Source organism: Aulostomus chinensis, chromosome 19 (genome assembly GCF_037954235.1).
Source record: "Aulostomus chinensis isolate RoL2024-O1b breed Wild chromosome 19, RoL_Achi_v1.0, whole genome shotgun sequence".
Classification (NCBI taxonomy): domain Eukaryota; kingdom Metazoa; phylum Chordata; class Actinopteri; order Syngnathiformes; family Aulostomidae; genus Aulostomus; species Aulostomus chinensis.
The window spans coordinates 2,289,272-2,304,454 of NC_141338.1; the positions used below are offsets into that span (position 1 = coordinate 2,289,272).

Sequence of the window (15,183 nt, forward strand, 5' to 3'; positions counted from 1 at the left end):
TATCACAGTGACCTTGACCTTTGACCAAGTCAAGTCAGTTTTATTTGTCTCGCGCCAAATCACCTCAAAAGTTCTCTCCTGACTCCTTCCAAGTAGAGCAGGTCCAACACCTCACTCCTTCAATGAACCTCCACCCAACAATTCTCCATCAGCAGCACATCCTGCAACACCGTGACCTGCTGGGGGGAAAGAGAGCAGGAGAGCAGAGGGCAGAGACGAAGACAGATAATGGAGGAAGACAGAGAGATAGAGGGAAAGAGAGGGACAGAGATGAAGAGGGAGAGATTGGAGGAGACTGATGGACAGGCGGGGACGTGAGCAGGTGGAGCTACGGGTGGCAGCTGGAGCCTCTTCAGGTCTGGAGCCTCCTCCAGCAGCACCGGGATCTGGGATGAGGGGAGAAGAAGAGGAGTTAGTAACACATATGAGGACAGGAGGAGGAGAGAGAAGCCCAGTGCATCATGGGAGATCCCCAGCAGCTTGAGCCTATAGCAGCAGATCTAAGGGCCGGCCTAAGCAGTCCTGACTATCAGCTTTAGGTCTTAAACTTAGGTCTTAAACCTAGAGAGGGGGTCTGGGTCCTGGACCGAAACTGGGAGACGGTTCCACAGGAGGGGAGCCTGATAGCTGAAGGCTCTGGGTCCACTTGGTGTTTCCTTGTTATGTGACCTAGAGGAAGCATGTATAGGGTGAAGAGGACTGGTCCAAGCACAGACCCTTGTGGAACACCATAGCTGACTAGAGTGGTTCAGTCTTAGTTGGGATGGGGTCTAGGAGACAGGTGGATGGTTTAGAGGATCAAATTATTGTCCTAAGCTCATGAAGGCTAAACGGAGTAGAACTGTGTGTCTGGTCCTCCAGCTGCCTCTAAGGTTTCTGAGGTGATAGGTGCCGTGTTGTCAGCTGATGGCAGGAGGAGAAGAAGTTTCTCTCTCATTAGTAGAATTTTGTCATTAAGAAGGTCCATGAAGTCTTTGCTACTCAGGGAAACAGGACTACTTGGTTCAGTAGAGCTGTGGCTCTCTGTCAGTCTGGTTCCAGTACTAAGAGGAAGGAGGAGCGCCATATCTTCTCCAGTTTTTGTTTCAGCTGTCGGGTTTCAGAATTGTACCAAGGTTCTTGTTTGACCACCAAAGTCTCATCCCAGTAGAAATTTCCTCAAGGCGTTCCTGAGATATGTCCGTGTGAGGTGGCAGCGACCTTGACCCTTGACCTCCATAATTTTTCCACATCAACCCTCAGTCTCAGTGATATTTGTGCCCCAGTTGAGGACATTTTCCTGAGATGGGACGGCTGTATGGAGAGACAAGCTACAACATAATCCCTCCAAAAAACTAGAGTATCGGATTGGGAATATTGGAATTGGGTCCAGATACTGATTTTATTCACTGATCAGATACTGGAGCAATGATCCAGAGCCTATGATTCTACGTCCATGAACCCACCGGGTCGCTGATCCATGCATACAGATCAGATCAACTGTTTTGGAAAACTTTCAAATTTACCGCCGTTTTGTATCTTTTTTTGGCTCGTCAGAAGAGGTGATGTGTGGTTCGCTACAGATGAAGTAACCTTCAACGTGATGGTAACCGCAACGAGAATAACAGTGATGATAATCAAGGAAAAAGAGCTCTGGTGTAGGGATCAGTATCGGCCCGTCGAGTGTCTGAATCGGATCAGAGCTCACTGCGTGTGTGCCGGAGTGCGAGTGTATAAAACGTCCTCGCATCCATTCTTCCGTTGATTGATTAATCAGTCATTACGGACTTGTTCTGTCACCTCCGTACCTGACGTAATGACCTGTAATGAGCCTCTAAATGAAGTCATGGTGGAGTCGTTCCCTCCCCTGAGGGCGATGAGGACGTAATAACAGTTTTCTTCACGTTTATATTTCCCGGTTGAGACTAAAGGAGGAAGATAATTGCGTAATTATCGCCGGGGCAACTCGAGCTGCTTCAGACGCTTCTCCCTCACCACGAGTCGCCTGATTCTTCTCTCTCACCTCTAAACTTCCCAGACAGTCAGATGACGGGTAGAAGTCAAACACGGCGCTCCTTCCGTGACCATTAATGAGAAATCCTCGCCACACCAAGTTACTCGGCCAGTGAAAGACGAGCAGCAGCCAGGCGGTAAAACGAGCAGCTGAGAGAACCCTCAACTTAGTCTTAATCAGCCATCATGTGGTGTTGTTTTGTCTGACATCAATATTTGGGCAGAGGATGAAAAAAAGGGGACAGATAATAGCTGAGATCATAGTTATTGCATTTCATTGAAAGAAATATCTGACAGCAGATTAGAGCAGTCCTCCAGTCAAACCCTGTTATTTTGGGTCTTAAGCTCATAATTGTGGTTTTAGAGCAGCATGAAAGACGCCCATTTATGAGCGGCTTGGATTCCAGAACTGATTCAACACGACTAGATTGGACCCTGACTTAAGGGAGAGGGAGAGAGAGAGAGAGAGAGAGAGAGAGAGAGAGAGATGCCCTTGGTGGCTGCAGAAATGGATCAAAGTAGACTGTTATTTTTTTTTTAACTTTTTGATGATCATTTGTCACATTCGCTTATAAATTTCTTCTGCAAATGACACCGAGTGTTTGTCTCCTATAATGTTCCAATTCTTCCTGATTCTGACTCTGATACCCGAGCGTGTTTATCAGTGGTCGTACTGGAGGAGGTACGCATCCCCAGCGGCTGGAGTACGAGCTGCTCTGTCACGTTTTTACTGCAGGTATCGAGCTGGGGGCCGGGCACCTACTGGTCCGCTCCAAACAGCGTTTTAGTCTTACGCAACAGTGATGTTTCACTCAGAGTGGACCCCTGAGCCTCCAGGAGGGTTTAACCAATTTAAAAGATCTTTGAACTGAAGATCGCAGCCTTTAAATCACAGAGGTGGGGTTTAAACTGATAAGGTGGCATCTGTGATACGAACTGGAGGTACCAACAACAAACAGCCTCTGGTGACTACATTTGTGCAGCCCTGACGCCGCCCCCCACCCCCCACCCTTTTTATCACCAGCTTGTTCTCTCTTTGCGTAAATCCATCAGGCCTGCATCCATGTTCGTTAGGGCCCCGGACGTTGACCTTTTAGCACAGCGGAGATAGTGAATGGAGCAGCGGGGCGGCTTATTGAAACCAGCTGGCAGAGCGAGGATGGCCGCAACTAGAGTGGCAGTTTGCCGCTTTATTTAATCTGGATAGACTCAGGGAGCTGCAGGGCCGTGACATATTTACTGACCCCGGGGGTCAGGCTCTATGTGCCACATCATAACTCTTCTTCATGGGCCGGCTCTTCTGCCGTACACAATTGTCCTGTAAAAGCCTTTGAAGTTGAGACTGGAGGCGACCCAGTTGGGTTTAATGGGAAATCTAATGCACCGTTATGCAGAGCTGTCCTTGTAACGTGCTGACTTTATAGTTTTATTTGTTTGGGGGGCAACTTGTCGTCTCTCTCCTCTCCTGTTGGACCGATTCTCCAGCAGGAGGAGGAGAGGATGGAGATATGATGTTTACTCAGGCCACTCAGTAACTCTTCAGATATTTGTTAGACCTACAAGTCGTCTTTATCTCAGCCTTGGGAGGTTTATTGCTCACCCTCCATTTCCCCTAAGACGTAGGAATGGGATTCTTCGAACTGATGTCACAGTCCCATGTGGTCCCGAGGTGAACGTGAGCAAACGTTAGTCATTCTGTTGATCCAGCTGACTCTTCATTTCTCATAAGAGAACATTAAGAGTACCAGATGACCCTCGGCGTATTGCTCAAGATGCAGTGATCCGAAGCATATGGGCGCTCGGAGACGCCTCTGGGGCGGCGTGCCGTGGTCCCATCAACGAATCATCCTCTGATTTAACGTAGAATCGCACAGATTTATAGACACGTCCCATCATGGTGTTTTCTCTCACCACAGAAGAAGAAGAAGAGTGGAAACACACACACACACACACACACACACACACACACACACACATCTCTCAGGATTGATTTATTCTGACCAACTTGCTTTTGCCTTCTTTCCTAGGAAGTGTGTAGAGAGCTCTGGTGCCTTAGCAAAAGCAACCGCTGTGTTACTAACAGTATTCCTGCCGCCGAGGGGACGCTGTGCCAGACAGGCAGCATCGAGAAGGGGGTAAGTCCTCTCGTCTGACCTTTAAGGTTTCCTGTCCCCGCATCGAAAGATAAAGATTGCACCACGTGGGGTCCTCCGTCATGTAGAGTTACAACGACAGGAACTTTTAATGTCGTCAGTGCAGTTCTATTAATGCAGCATTTATTTATTTACAGAAGAATGTTTCATTTCCTTTTGTTTGTTCTGATGATTTATTATAAAACTTTGAGTACCTCTGTTTGAATCGTCACTGGAATTCAGACTCACGCTCCCAAGTTTTTAATTTGTGTTGTTTACTTGGTGTTGTTCAGGATTGATGTTTCTGACGTGGAATATGATATAAAAGATGGTGTTACATCAGAAATGTAGTGGTATCGGCTGGAACTCACCTCCTGGACTGTCAGTTTTGTAATCGATTTTTAGGATTTTTTTGGTTGTGTCTGTGCATCGTCGGAGGAATAAATAACAACAGAAACAAAATACACATGACCAAAAAAAAGTTCTTTGTAACACTCACAGCCTCTGCATCTTACTTTACCTTAATGCTTTGATTGGATCATTTTACTGCACTTACTGGTGATGGAAATGAAATATTATTGAAATGCTTGTGGTAGCTACTCAGCTGTTCCGCTGGTGAACTCCTTGAGGAAGTCCTTGTGGCTTTTCTCTCAAGGAACGAAGTTGTTGCCAAGTTAGCTTACTAGCTCGCTGGCTAGCTAGCCGGCTCGCTCCAGGCTATCGAATCTGGCTATAAGGTCATATAGAGAAGTTTATCCTCCGGTTCCTCACAGCTTCGTGCAGTTTCTCACTGGTTTTGCTGTTCCCCGAGTCGTCAGACCTGTCACTTCCACTTTGCACTAAAACTACTTTATACTGGAGAAACGTGTTTTGTTTTTGTTTTTTTCAAAGAGCGTCAAATTGACTTCTGTTCACCTACAGTGTATTTTGGCAAAGGTGAAAATCCCAGAGATGGATATCTGGAAAAAAAATCTCTTAACTCTCCGTGAGGCTGGATACCTCAACAGAGCGAAGTGAGAAATGGATTGTTTTGTCAAGTGAAGTGATTTTTATTTTTGTAATCGTAACAGCAGTTAACTCAGGGCAATTACATGGAGAGGCGGTTTAGTGTAGAATCTTCTCCAGCTCTCACCAGAGCCCGGTGGCGGCAGCGAGCTGGTGAAGGCACCTGGATGTGAACCTTGCTTCTGCTTTTGTGATGTGGGTGACGTAGTTGGGGGGCTAAACGTGTCTGCGAGCTGGTGGTACCCTCCTGCCGCCACTCTGGGAAAAGGTGCTCGTCCCTGTACTCATGCGGTCACACACACACACACACACACACACATACACATACAAACAAGGGCGGCTTTAGGTCATCGGCCCGCTGTTGATTCCAGCCAGGTTAGGGGAGACAGTTTTAACACGGATTACGGCAGCCATTGTCACCGGATGGTCCGAGGTCTAAAAGGGAAGAATGGATGAGTGTCACGAGCTGTCACCCGTGATTACCATTAGCTCAGTGGAGCCTTTGAGGGCCTGGGCCCATGGAAAGGGTCCCGGACAACACAGGGGGCCCCAGGTTGAGCCTGGGGGGCTTTGGAACAGCTTTTGGAGCAGCTTTAGGAGAGCATGCCCCGTCTGCCGCTGCCGGGGTCCGCTTCAAAGGAATATGAATGTCAGCCATTTCTCACCCTGCGTGTAATGGAGTTAGGCCCTTCCAGCAGGAGCAGGAGGGGTCGAAAAGTGATCCAAAGAAAGGAGATTTTGGTGTTTCGATGTCGTTCAGGTGGATTCAGACTTGCAGGTTAATGTGGAAATCAGCTTCCGCCCCTCTGAGCGTCTGCGTGTCAACCTCCTTCCGTGTCCACCTTCCCCTCTATACCTCAGCTAATCTTGTTTAGAGAACGTCTCAGGACGTGAATGGAGGAGAGAGAGAATGACACTGTCCTCACCTTGACTCTCTGGATTCTTAACCTACTGACACAGTTGGAGAGACAAAGGGCTCTGATCTCATTTTCACTCAGATCTCTGAGGAGCTTAACACGGTCCTGAAGCACCACGCAGCCCCGCCATCCCTCACTCGCCTCTTGAGTCCACGATTCACTGTGCACCAGAGCCACCACAGACACCAGAGCCACCACAGATACCAGAGCCACCACAGACACCACAGATACCAGAGCCACCACAGACACCAGAGCCACCACAGATACCAGAGCCACCACAGACACCAGAGCCACCACAGACACCAGAGCCACCACAGATACCAGAGCCACCACAGACACCAGAGCTACCACAGACACCAGAGGCACCACAGACACCAGAGCCACCACAGATACCAGAGCCACCACAGACACCAGAGCCACCACAGACACCAGAGCCACCACAGACACCAGAGCCACCACAGATACCAGAGCCACCACAGACACCAGAACCACCACAGATACCAGAGCCACCACAGACACCAGAGCCACCACAGACACCAGAGCCACCACTGATACCAGAGCCACCAGAGATACCAGAGCCACCACAGACACCAGAGCCACCACAGACACCAGAGCCACCACAGATACCAGAGCCACCACAGACACCAGAGCCACCACAGACACCAGAGCCACCACAGATACCAGAGCCACCACAGATACCAGAGCCACCACAGATACCAGAGCCACCACAGATACCAGAGCCACCACAGATACCAGAGCCACCAGAGATACCAGAGCCACCACAGACACCAGAGCCACCACTGATACCAGAGCCACCACAGACACCAGAGCCACCACAGACACCAGAGCCACCACAGACACCAGAGCCACCACTGATACCAGAGCCACCACAGACACCAGAGCCACTACAGACACCAGAGCCACCACAGACACCAGAGCCACTACAGACACCAGAGCCACCACAGACACCAGAGCGCCTGGCTGAGGAATAGTTTGATAAGATGATGCCCGAAGGACACAGCCTATGAGTCGCTGGAGTTCTGCCACCAGTGGTCTCAAAATCAAAACAACAACAAACGCGGCTACTGAGTATGTAAGCTAACGTTCCGTGTATGGAGATAAGAGTGAGATAAGAAAGTGACTGAGATGAAGGTCTAGGTTCTAGTCAGGATTCTGGGAAGCTTTGATGCTACAGCGACAGCTTTGGCAATGACGTCCATTAACGTTTGCGTAGACAAGTCAGTGCTGCAAGCATGGTGTATTGCTTTGGTGTTTCAGTCAGTTAAAACCACCACAAAGAAAAAAACGGGACATATTTTTTTTGTTGCAGTAGCAAAGTTGCAGTTTTTGTTGGGATTTGCGGTGCAAAACGGAACGTGCGGTCACCTCAGCTTACCTAAAGTTTTCTGGCATAAGCTAACAATACTAGCTATCAAAGACCATAGAAGGAGAACACCGGACTGCGCCAGAGTGAAAAGTAAACGTGTACGCAATATTTTATTTGTTAGAGGAAGAATGTGTTCTTTCTTCTTACAAATGTTGCATATTATCTTTGTGTGTTGCAGGAACATGACGTTAATATTATCCTCCTCACCTCACTCAGACAAAGCAGTTATGTTTTCCAAAATGATGAACTACACATTTAATGATGCGTCTAAAATGAGTCACATAAACCCTCCGACTGTAAACCTCTACATGGAGAAAAAGGCCACAGTGCTAACAAAATGGAAAATGAGGAGGAGAAATAACAGGACCAAAGTGTAAATGAAATTATAGGGTGAGTAATAGTGTAATCACAAGTTAGTGTGTTTAAAGGGGGAAAGAAGGAAAGAGGACATGTTATTGAAAGAGAGGCTCATCAGTCAGGTGCTGTGTAGTCTACATTTCATCATGTACAAATGCAGAGGAATTTACAGTTTGGATGTCATTGTTGGGAAACAGTAAAACTGCCACTTGTGTTGTCCCGTGCTATAATAAGTAGCAGGTTATTGTGTGCCTCGCCTCTAAAACAATCCTTGAAACAACTCTGTGTTTTTGTTCTCAGACATTACTCAGCTCTGTTGGTTAATAACCAAAGCTTCTCTCTCTGCCTGTTTCCTCTCCTCCCGGGCCAGTGGTGCTACCAGGGGGAGTGCGTAGCGTTCGGTACCTGGCCTCAGAGTGTGGACGGAGGCTGGGGGCCCTGGTCCACGTGGGGGGAGTGCAGCAGGACCTGTGGGGGTGGTGTATCCTCTTCCATGAGGCACTGTGACAGCCCAGCGTAAGTAGGCAAAGTAAGCCACAGCAAGCTGAACACACACATCCAGGTCCTGCCTACAAGGGTGTGCTTGTGCGTGTGTGTGTGTGTGTGTGTGTCCGTGCGTGTGAGTGTGTGTCCTATCTGGGTGGAAGTTGGCCTGAATAGAGAGCGCAGATTATTTCGCAAAACCAAATGTGTAACTAAAAAAAATGTTGTTTTTCCTGAAGGTTATTTTCAGCAACAATCCAAAACCCTGTGTAACAAACCCACTGGCTTTTGTCTGGGGAAGCCATGGAGATGCTAACTTCCTGGTTGGCTTACAAACAAACGAACGTCGTCTCTGCTGCCCTCTGTTGGGCTGAAGCATTCTAGATAAAAAGTGTTACCAACTGGCCCAGTGGTCACCAGCCGCAGCATCTCCACCATACCTCACCTGGTCAAACACCAGGACAAGTATTCACCTGCTGGAGTGAATTGATTCCTCTCAGCGTTATTAAAGATAGCCGAGAATATCTGAAGGGAATTTTGTCGTGTCTGGCTCGGTCATCCATTGAGAATCCAGATTAAAAATGCACTGTCAAAGGTCAGGAGTTGACAACATTCAGTATCGAAATAAATTCCTTCATAATCTTCACTACAAATGTTTTGGACTCAAAGGTAGATAATAGCAACTGAGTAATGCAGCTGTGAGGCGACAGCTCTTGTGTTTCCACCTCTTTGCTGTGTAACGGCTGACTGCTAACGGCGGCTCGAGGACCTTTAGATTGGGGCAGCGTGTTATTAGCTGTTGCAACAGCAAAAGAAGGCAAAGGCACTCCAACACATCATTCTTTTGAAATCCTAATAGAGCAAATAACCTCCAGTTGTGACACAGACAGATGTTACGCCTTATTGGTTGTTTAGACTCCAACTTCTGGTGCAAAACACATGTTGAGAGGAGTTTGGTCAGTGCTGGTATTGTTGCGAGGAACGTTCCGGGCAGCGCTGAGTCTCGTGGGGTCCACTCCCAGCTGTTTCATCTCACTCTGTTGTAGACACTAGCGTTGCTTAGCCTTCGTTTAAGCCTTCCCATGTGTTCTCATTGGACGAGTCGGTGTCCAGCGCATCTTTGGCTGGCAATTTACCATCTGGGATCTTTATATGTCTGCCATCTTTGCATTCCTTTGTTTTGGAAGCGAGATATTACGTCAAACACGTCATGGGAAAACACGAGAAAGAGCCAGGGTGAACCGGAGGGAAGGAATAAAAAGAAAGATGGGGGGGTTGGGGGCTACGGCATAATGTGGAACACCTGTGTAAGGTGATCGCCGCCTCTCAGTCTCAGGCATCGGTGCGCAAAGAGGAGGGAGGCAGAGAAAACACAGCCTCGCTTACATTTATTACCGAGCCGAGTGATGAAGTGGAAAGAGCCGAGGAGGAACAGGAGGCTAATGAAGAAGAGGTGATAAGAGAAGAATAACTCAGCCTCTATAGATGTGCAGTGAAGACAAGAAACGGTTAAGAATCTTTCTCAGGATTGGTGGCTTCAAGATCTGGCCCATATTTGGTGCCCAGATGTGAGCCCAGGGAAACACCTGAAGGGGTTTTGTCATGTAGATGCTGAGGAGTTTCCATTCTGCATATTCCTCTGGGGTGTGACATGATGACGGTGATGATGTCCATGGATGGGCCCCATTCAAACCACTAAAACTTTCATGACTTGTTTTGTGGTTTTGTCACAGTCTGCCCTTTGTGGTTCTGGTTCCTGGTCCAGTGCAGTGGTCTACGTTTGGTCAACCAAGAAGGGGGTACTGGTTCAGTCTCTAGGTGAGGGCATGTGTCCTGCTCTGGTTGGTTGGGGCAGCTATTTTCCTCCCACATGCTACGTACCCCTGGTGAAACTCCTCGCCATCAGGCGAAAAGATGTTGACTCTGCATGTGATGGAGGAAGACTGGACCAGCAGAGACCAGCACAACTTGGTAGGGCGAAGTGAAACATGGCGAAGAATAAAGGCCAAGGTAGACAAACAGCAGTTAAAGCAGCAAATAGGTTTTCACTGCAAGTGCCCCGTCCTCTCGTAGTGGTTCAGGGCAGGAGGGGATCGACTTTTGAGCTTGTGAGTGCTGGACTGTCTCACTAGGCTACCACACACACACACACTCATTGACACATGAAAACACTTTGTCTCCTGACTTTTGTATTGGATGTCACCAAACCCTTCTTCACACACACTCGCTACATCAACAGTCGTTAATGTGAGGACTCTGCTGTTGTGATGGACGTGATTGTCTGATGTGATGTCCTGTCTCATTCAACTCTCCTGTGTCTCTCAGCCCGTCTGGAGGAGGCAAGTACTGTCTCGGAGAGAGGAAACGCTACAGATCCTGTAACACTGACGTGAGTTTCTTCATCTCGCCGCTTGTCCGCAGTAATTGGCGCAAACGTGACCGGACGACTTGAGGGATAGCGTGCTCTGCTCTGTAAGGACGGTTGAGACTGTCTGACGCGGGGATGGTGACTTGTTGTGTTTGGGAAGGACTTCACAAGCAGCCCGTCAGCGAACAGCAGCACGGTGTTACCTTTAAGCTTTCTGACACGTTTTCTTCCTGGAACGCAGGCTAGACGATGATAAAAACGTACAGGCAGCGATTCAATATTCCCCTCGGTAACTCGGGGTTTATTCGTCTTTTTGTCATTTTACAGCTCATAGATTGTTTGTGACATTTCTTTTCAGGCGGCGCTGATGACAGTTTCACAGCGCTGCATGAAAAGCAATTCACAGAGCTGTTTTGGGGGGGTCTGGAGCAATACTTAAGTAAATATTTAACATGGCTGCAAGCTGAGATCTCTGTTCAACTATTTCTAGGTGGCCTTTTTTTCACAAGGTGAAAATTGAAATAGTTAGGGCCCTGGTGGACATTCAACCACAAGTCTTAAAAATAACAGCTGAGAGCAAGCACTGAGTGTTTTTGTTGGAAAACAAACAACGTCCCTAACCACTATTTCATCACGCTGACCACACCTTGTTCAGGGAGAATATGTGAGTATGAGAAGACCAGATGTCAAATACTGACACACTTACATACACGAGCTGATGTTTATGTCCCACATATTTTTATTTTTATTTATTTATTTAGTTTTTTTTAACAATGATGAGTGGTCAGATATTTATTAACGGTGCCTCCGCTCCTTCTCGTTGCTACTATGTTTGTCCTGTGGGATGTTTCTTCATATTTGAAGTTTCAGTCACAGCTGTTGAATCTGCTGATTGGATATAAGACTTCAGGTACTGTATCTACACAAAGTTTGGGGACTTTCGCTTCTTGAAACATGGTGTGTTTTGATAAAGCTGGCCGGACTGCGCAGTAGAGTGGTGCAAATATTTTGGAAATTGGCGCAATGACCAGAGAAAACAGATAAAAAGAGCCGTGGTATTCCCTTTAGCTGAAAAGGTAGTGAACTTACAGAATGTACTGGGCTCGCTGCCTGTCAGGAACACGCCCGGGCCACTTCTAACTTTGCTTTGTTAGAGAAAAACTTTTGCACTCCACCTATAAGGTCGGTTTCTGTCCTCTGCTTTTGGGCGACAGGCTGGTTTGATCTTGGCGATGTGATGAGAAGCTCGACAAAGCCACGTTAAGTTAGTGGTCGCAAGCTTGGTTAATGACTGAAGGAGGGACGTTGCTTTGTAGAGTCCACAAGTACAGGTGCAGAGTGGAGCTAGGGTTCTTTGAAAGGATAGTTCCCCCTAAAAAGTATTATATGCTTTCTGGCACCCACAAATAGGTGTCTTGAACAAAAGAACCCCCCCCCCACACACACACACACATCTTAGTGACTCCAGAATGCAGGAAAAGCCATTTAATGGCGCCCAGTAGCCAGCAACTACAAACAAATGCAACACTGCCCTAAAACGTCCATTTACAAACACTTGAGTGCATCGTCCAGAATAACCAGTGGATACTCAGCGATCCACAAACACATCTGAGCTTAAAATGACAGCACCTCTGGTTCAGTGCTCCTTCATGGAGGTGCAGGACCAGAAGGGTTGTGTGGATCCTACACTTCCCATCATGCAACTCAGCCACTCTGCATGGTACATACAGTGTCTCGCCATCGCTGTGATCAGTTTGTGATGTTCTCTTCTCTCCAAACCAAGATTGGACAAAACCTGTGTTTTGAAAACGTTCCTTTAACACAAAGGGAAATCTTGCCTCGCACCCTCACCGCAAAGTTTCTTAGCTTTGAACAAATCGTCTCTGTAGAGAAGGAGAATTGCTGCTTCTTTGGTATGAACTTATTTACCCCAAAATTGAATATATCCTCTGGTTTTAGACTGTTGTTTAAAAAAATTATACATTTCAAGATCCATTTAATTCTTTGCTAAGAAATAAACTCTAAATCAATCACGGAATGGAAATAGTTCTGAATTGCAGCGCTCGTCACGTGACAGATTTTTAAACACGTGTTAGCACATGTAAATGTCATTTGGTGCTGTCATTTCAACACACACTTGTAATAATATTATTCTGTCTCTTTGGACTGCGTCTGTATGTTTGATGTGCGAGTGTAAAGCTGCCATATTGGCACAACCCTTGAGTGGTAATGTAAGTGGCTCAGCCTCCCCGCGGGCGGCCAGCTCTGACACTGGAACACTTTCAACACGTGAAATACAGCTTTGACCCAAGAGGTTTTATTTGTCTTGAGGGAGACTGTTTTGGGGTTTCCAAGGACCTTTTCACACCAATAAAATGTTTTGTTTCCACCTTTTAAACCCCCCCCCCCCTCAAAACACACACACACACACACACTCTTACTGGAGCAACATTCACGCAGAGCATTGCCATCGATTAATCTGTCCAGAATCAGAACCAGGTCTAGGCTGTGCGGCGCTTTCTACCTCCTCTGGTTCTGTTTCTGTTTCTAATTACTGAGCCAAAGGAGCGCTTCGTTATCCATCATAATTCCACACATGAAGCGAACGAGAGGGCACTCAGAGAGCTCATACCTCCGCCAAGCAGGCCTCGGCCAAAGCAGAAATGCCATTTGTTTTTCTGTGTTAAACACATCTCCCCCAATATCTAATGTGTTCCTCTTTGGCCCTCACTACAGCCCTCCGTCAAGTTTGGCAAAAAAAAAAAAAAAATCAACCTCATGATTTTTGCCTAATAAACCGACCGACAGACAAATGGCACTGAAAACATGACCTCAAAAACACTCTTCTCTATCAGCAACGACAAGGAACATGTGTGTGTTTATTGTCTTGAAATAAAATGTGACTTCTCACTCAGAGTTTTTAATAACAATGTTTTTTTGCAAAAAAAAAAAGAACCTATTAAGGACTTCGAGGAGAATTCACTTATGCTGCCATGCTAGTCTACATCTTTATCGTTTCAAGATGTTAAAGGGCCATTGCAGAGATGCTCACGAGTCATTTTTTTGCAGCTCCAAGTCAAGTCTCCAAATTATGGTGATTCCCCCAGTTATAACTTCAGTCTGGCCTTAACTACCAGGCAATGGCACCAGAAGTTGGATTAACTGTAGTCGTCGTGGCAAATTTAATCAAGTTAACATACAGCAAAGCTAGCAGCAGGCTAACGTGTAGCTGATGCCGCTGAGCTAACGTTACATGTTAGCTTTCTCGTTAGCGAGAGACGCAGATGCACTCTCGGGTGTTTTTATGTGATTGATCCAGCGTCCTTCATGTTGGCGTAACAAACATTGCTTCTACTGCAGCAGTTTGGGTTGTTTTGTTTTTTTTTGTATGCGTGAGGTTTTTATTGCTCAAAGTTACGACAAACCGTGCAGACGTGCTGCTGCCGCCTGCCGTGACCTGAGGGAATCGTGTTCTTCACAAGTCCTCAAGCCTGCGTCAAGTCTTTCCATTTCATAGTGAGTCCTCATCTCTGGGTCTCACCATATTTTAGCGGTGACAACTCTTGTGCAGTTATGAGGTTTTTTTAAGACTATCAACGGATTTTTCAAAAAGGCTGTCTTTCGGGGGATCCACTGGTTTCAGTCCAATGCCGTGTGATGTGAAAATCAACCTTTTTAATCTAATGAAGTTGGCGTCTTGTTCGGAGTTGCATCATTCTTGCTGAGTAGTGCAAATTACTTGAAAATTGGCAAACAGCAATGCTGGTTCAATATTCACTCTTATGCACTCTCTTTTTCATGCTTAAATTTTTCTTTTTTTATACGAAAATGCGGTGTTTTTTTGGGGGGGGGGGGGGTTTCCCCAAAAAGTCAGTAACAACAATAAAGCAAGATTAATTGGTTTCAGATGAGAAAGCAAAAGCCAAATTAATGTATTGGCTTTGTGAAGTAGTTTAAAAATGGTCAGCGCAGAAATGGAGGGGGGGGGGGGTAACGTTTGATACACATTTCACGTGTGTATACAGGGGGTTCTAGCCATTTACCAGCATTTTTTCTTGGGCATCTGCTCAACCAGACAAAGTAACATCATAAATCTGTTCTTCAAGTGACTTTTTAAAAAAACTTTTCTCCATTTTATTTATCTGACTGTTCTCTTCGAGCAAGCTCACCTGGTCCCTAAAGTACCTTGTCTTGCTGTGTCGCAGGCCTGCCCCGCAGGATCTCGTGATTTCCGGGAGAAACAATGCGCCGATTTCGACAACATGCCTTTCCGAGGGAAGTACTACAACTGGAAGCCGTACACCGGGGGTGAGTTGCGCCTGACTGCGCCAGCTCTTGGTTGAGTTTTTCATTGGTCTTTCACAGGGTCTCGGGAAGCTGCTTGCTAGTTTGGTGCTGAAAACTGAAAAATACCCAATTGAGCTGTTGTTAAGGCTTGACTTGGTATGTCTCGGGTCCTTGTGGGTTAGGGTTTCATTTTGTCCCCTGCGTGTCACAGGCATAGTCAGGGTCTCTCTAATGTGTGTTCCTGTTTGCTGAATG

General features: G+C 46.8%; 1 protein-coding gene across 3 annotated transcripts in view; it reads left to right on the forward strand.

The window, feature by feature from the left end:
- Positions 1 to 15,183, forward strand: part of adamts6 (ADAM metallopeptidase with thrombospondin type 1 motif, 6) — a 67,165-nt gene that overhangs the window by 27,522 nt on the left and 24,460 nt on the right. For all 3 annotated transcript variants that reach the window (XR_015110494.1, XM_086188444.1, XM_086188445.1), the window contains 4 exons: positions 4,020 to 4,127; positions 8,161 to 8,306; positions 10,599 to 10,662; positions 14,847 to 14,949. Coding sequence is in view for 2 of the 3 variants with exons in the window: in XM_086188444.1 (XP_086044570.1) it covers positions 4,020 to 4,127; positions 8,161 to 8,306; positions 10,599 to 10,662; positions 14,847 to 14,949 (421 nt within the window). In the remaining variant the exon portion in view is untranslated. The remainder of the gene's footprint in view (positions 1 to 4,019; positions 4,128 to 8,160; positions 8,307 to 10,598; positions 10,663 to 14,846; positions 14,950 to 15,183) is intronic.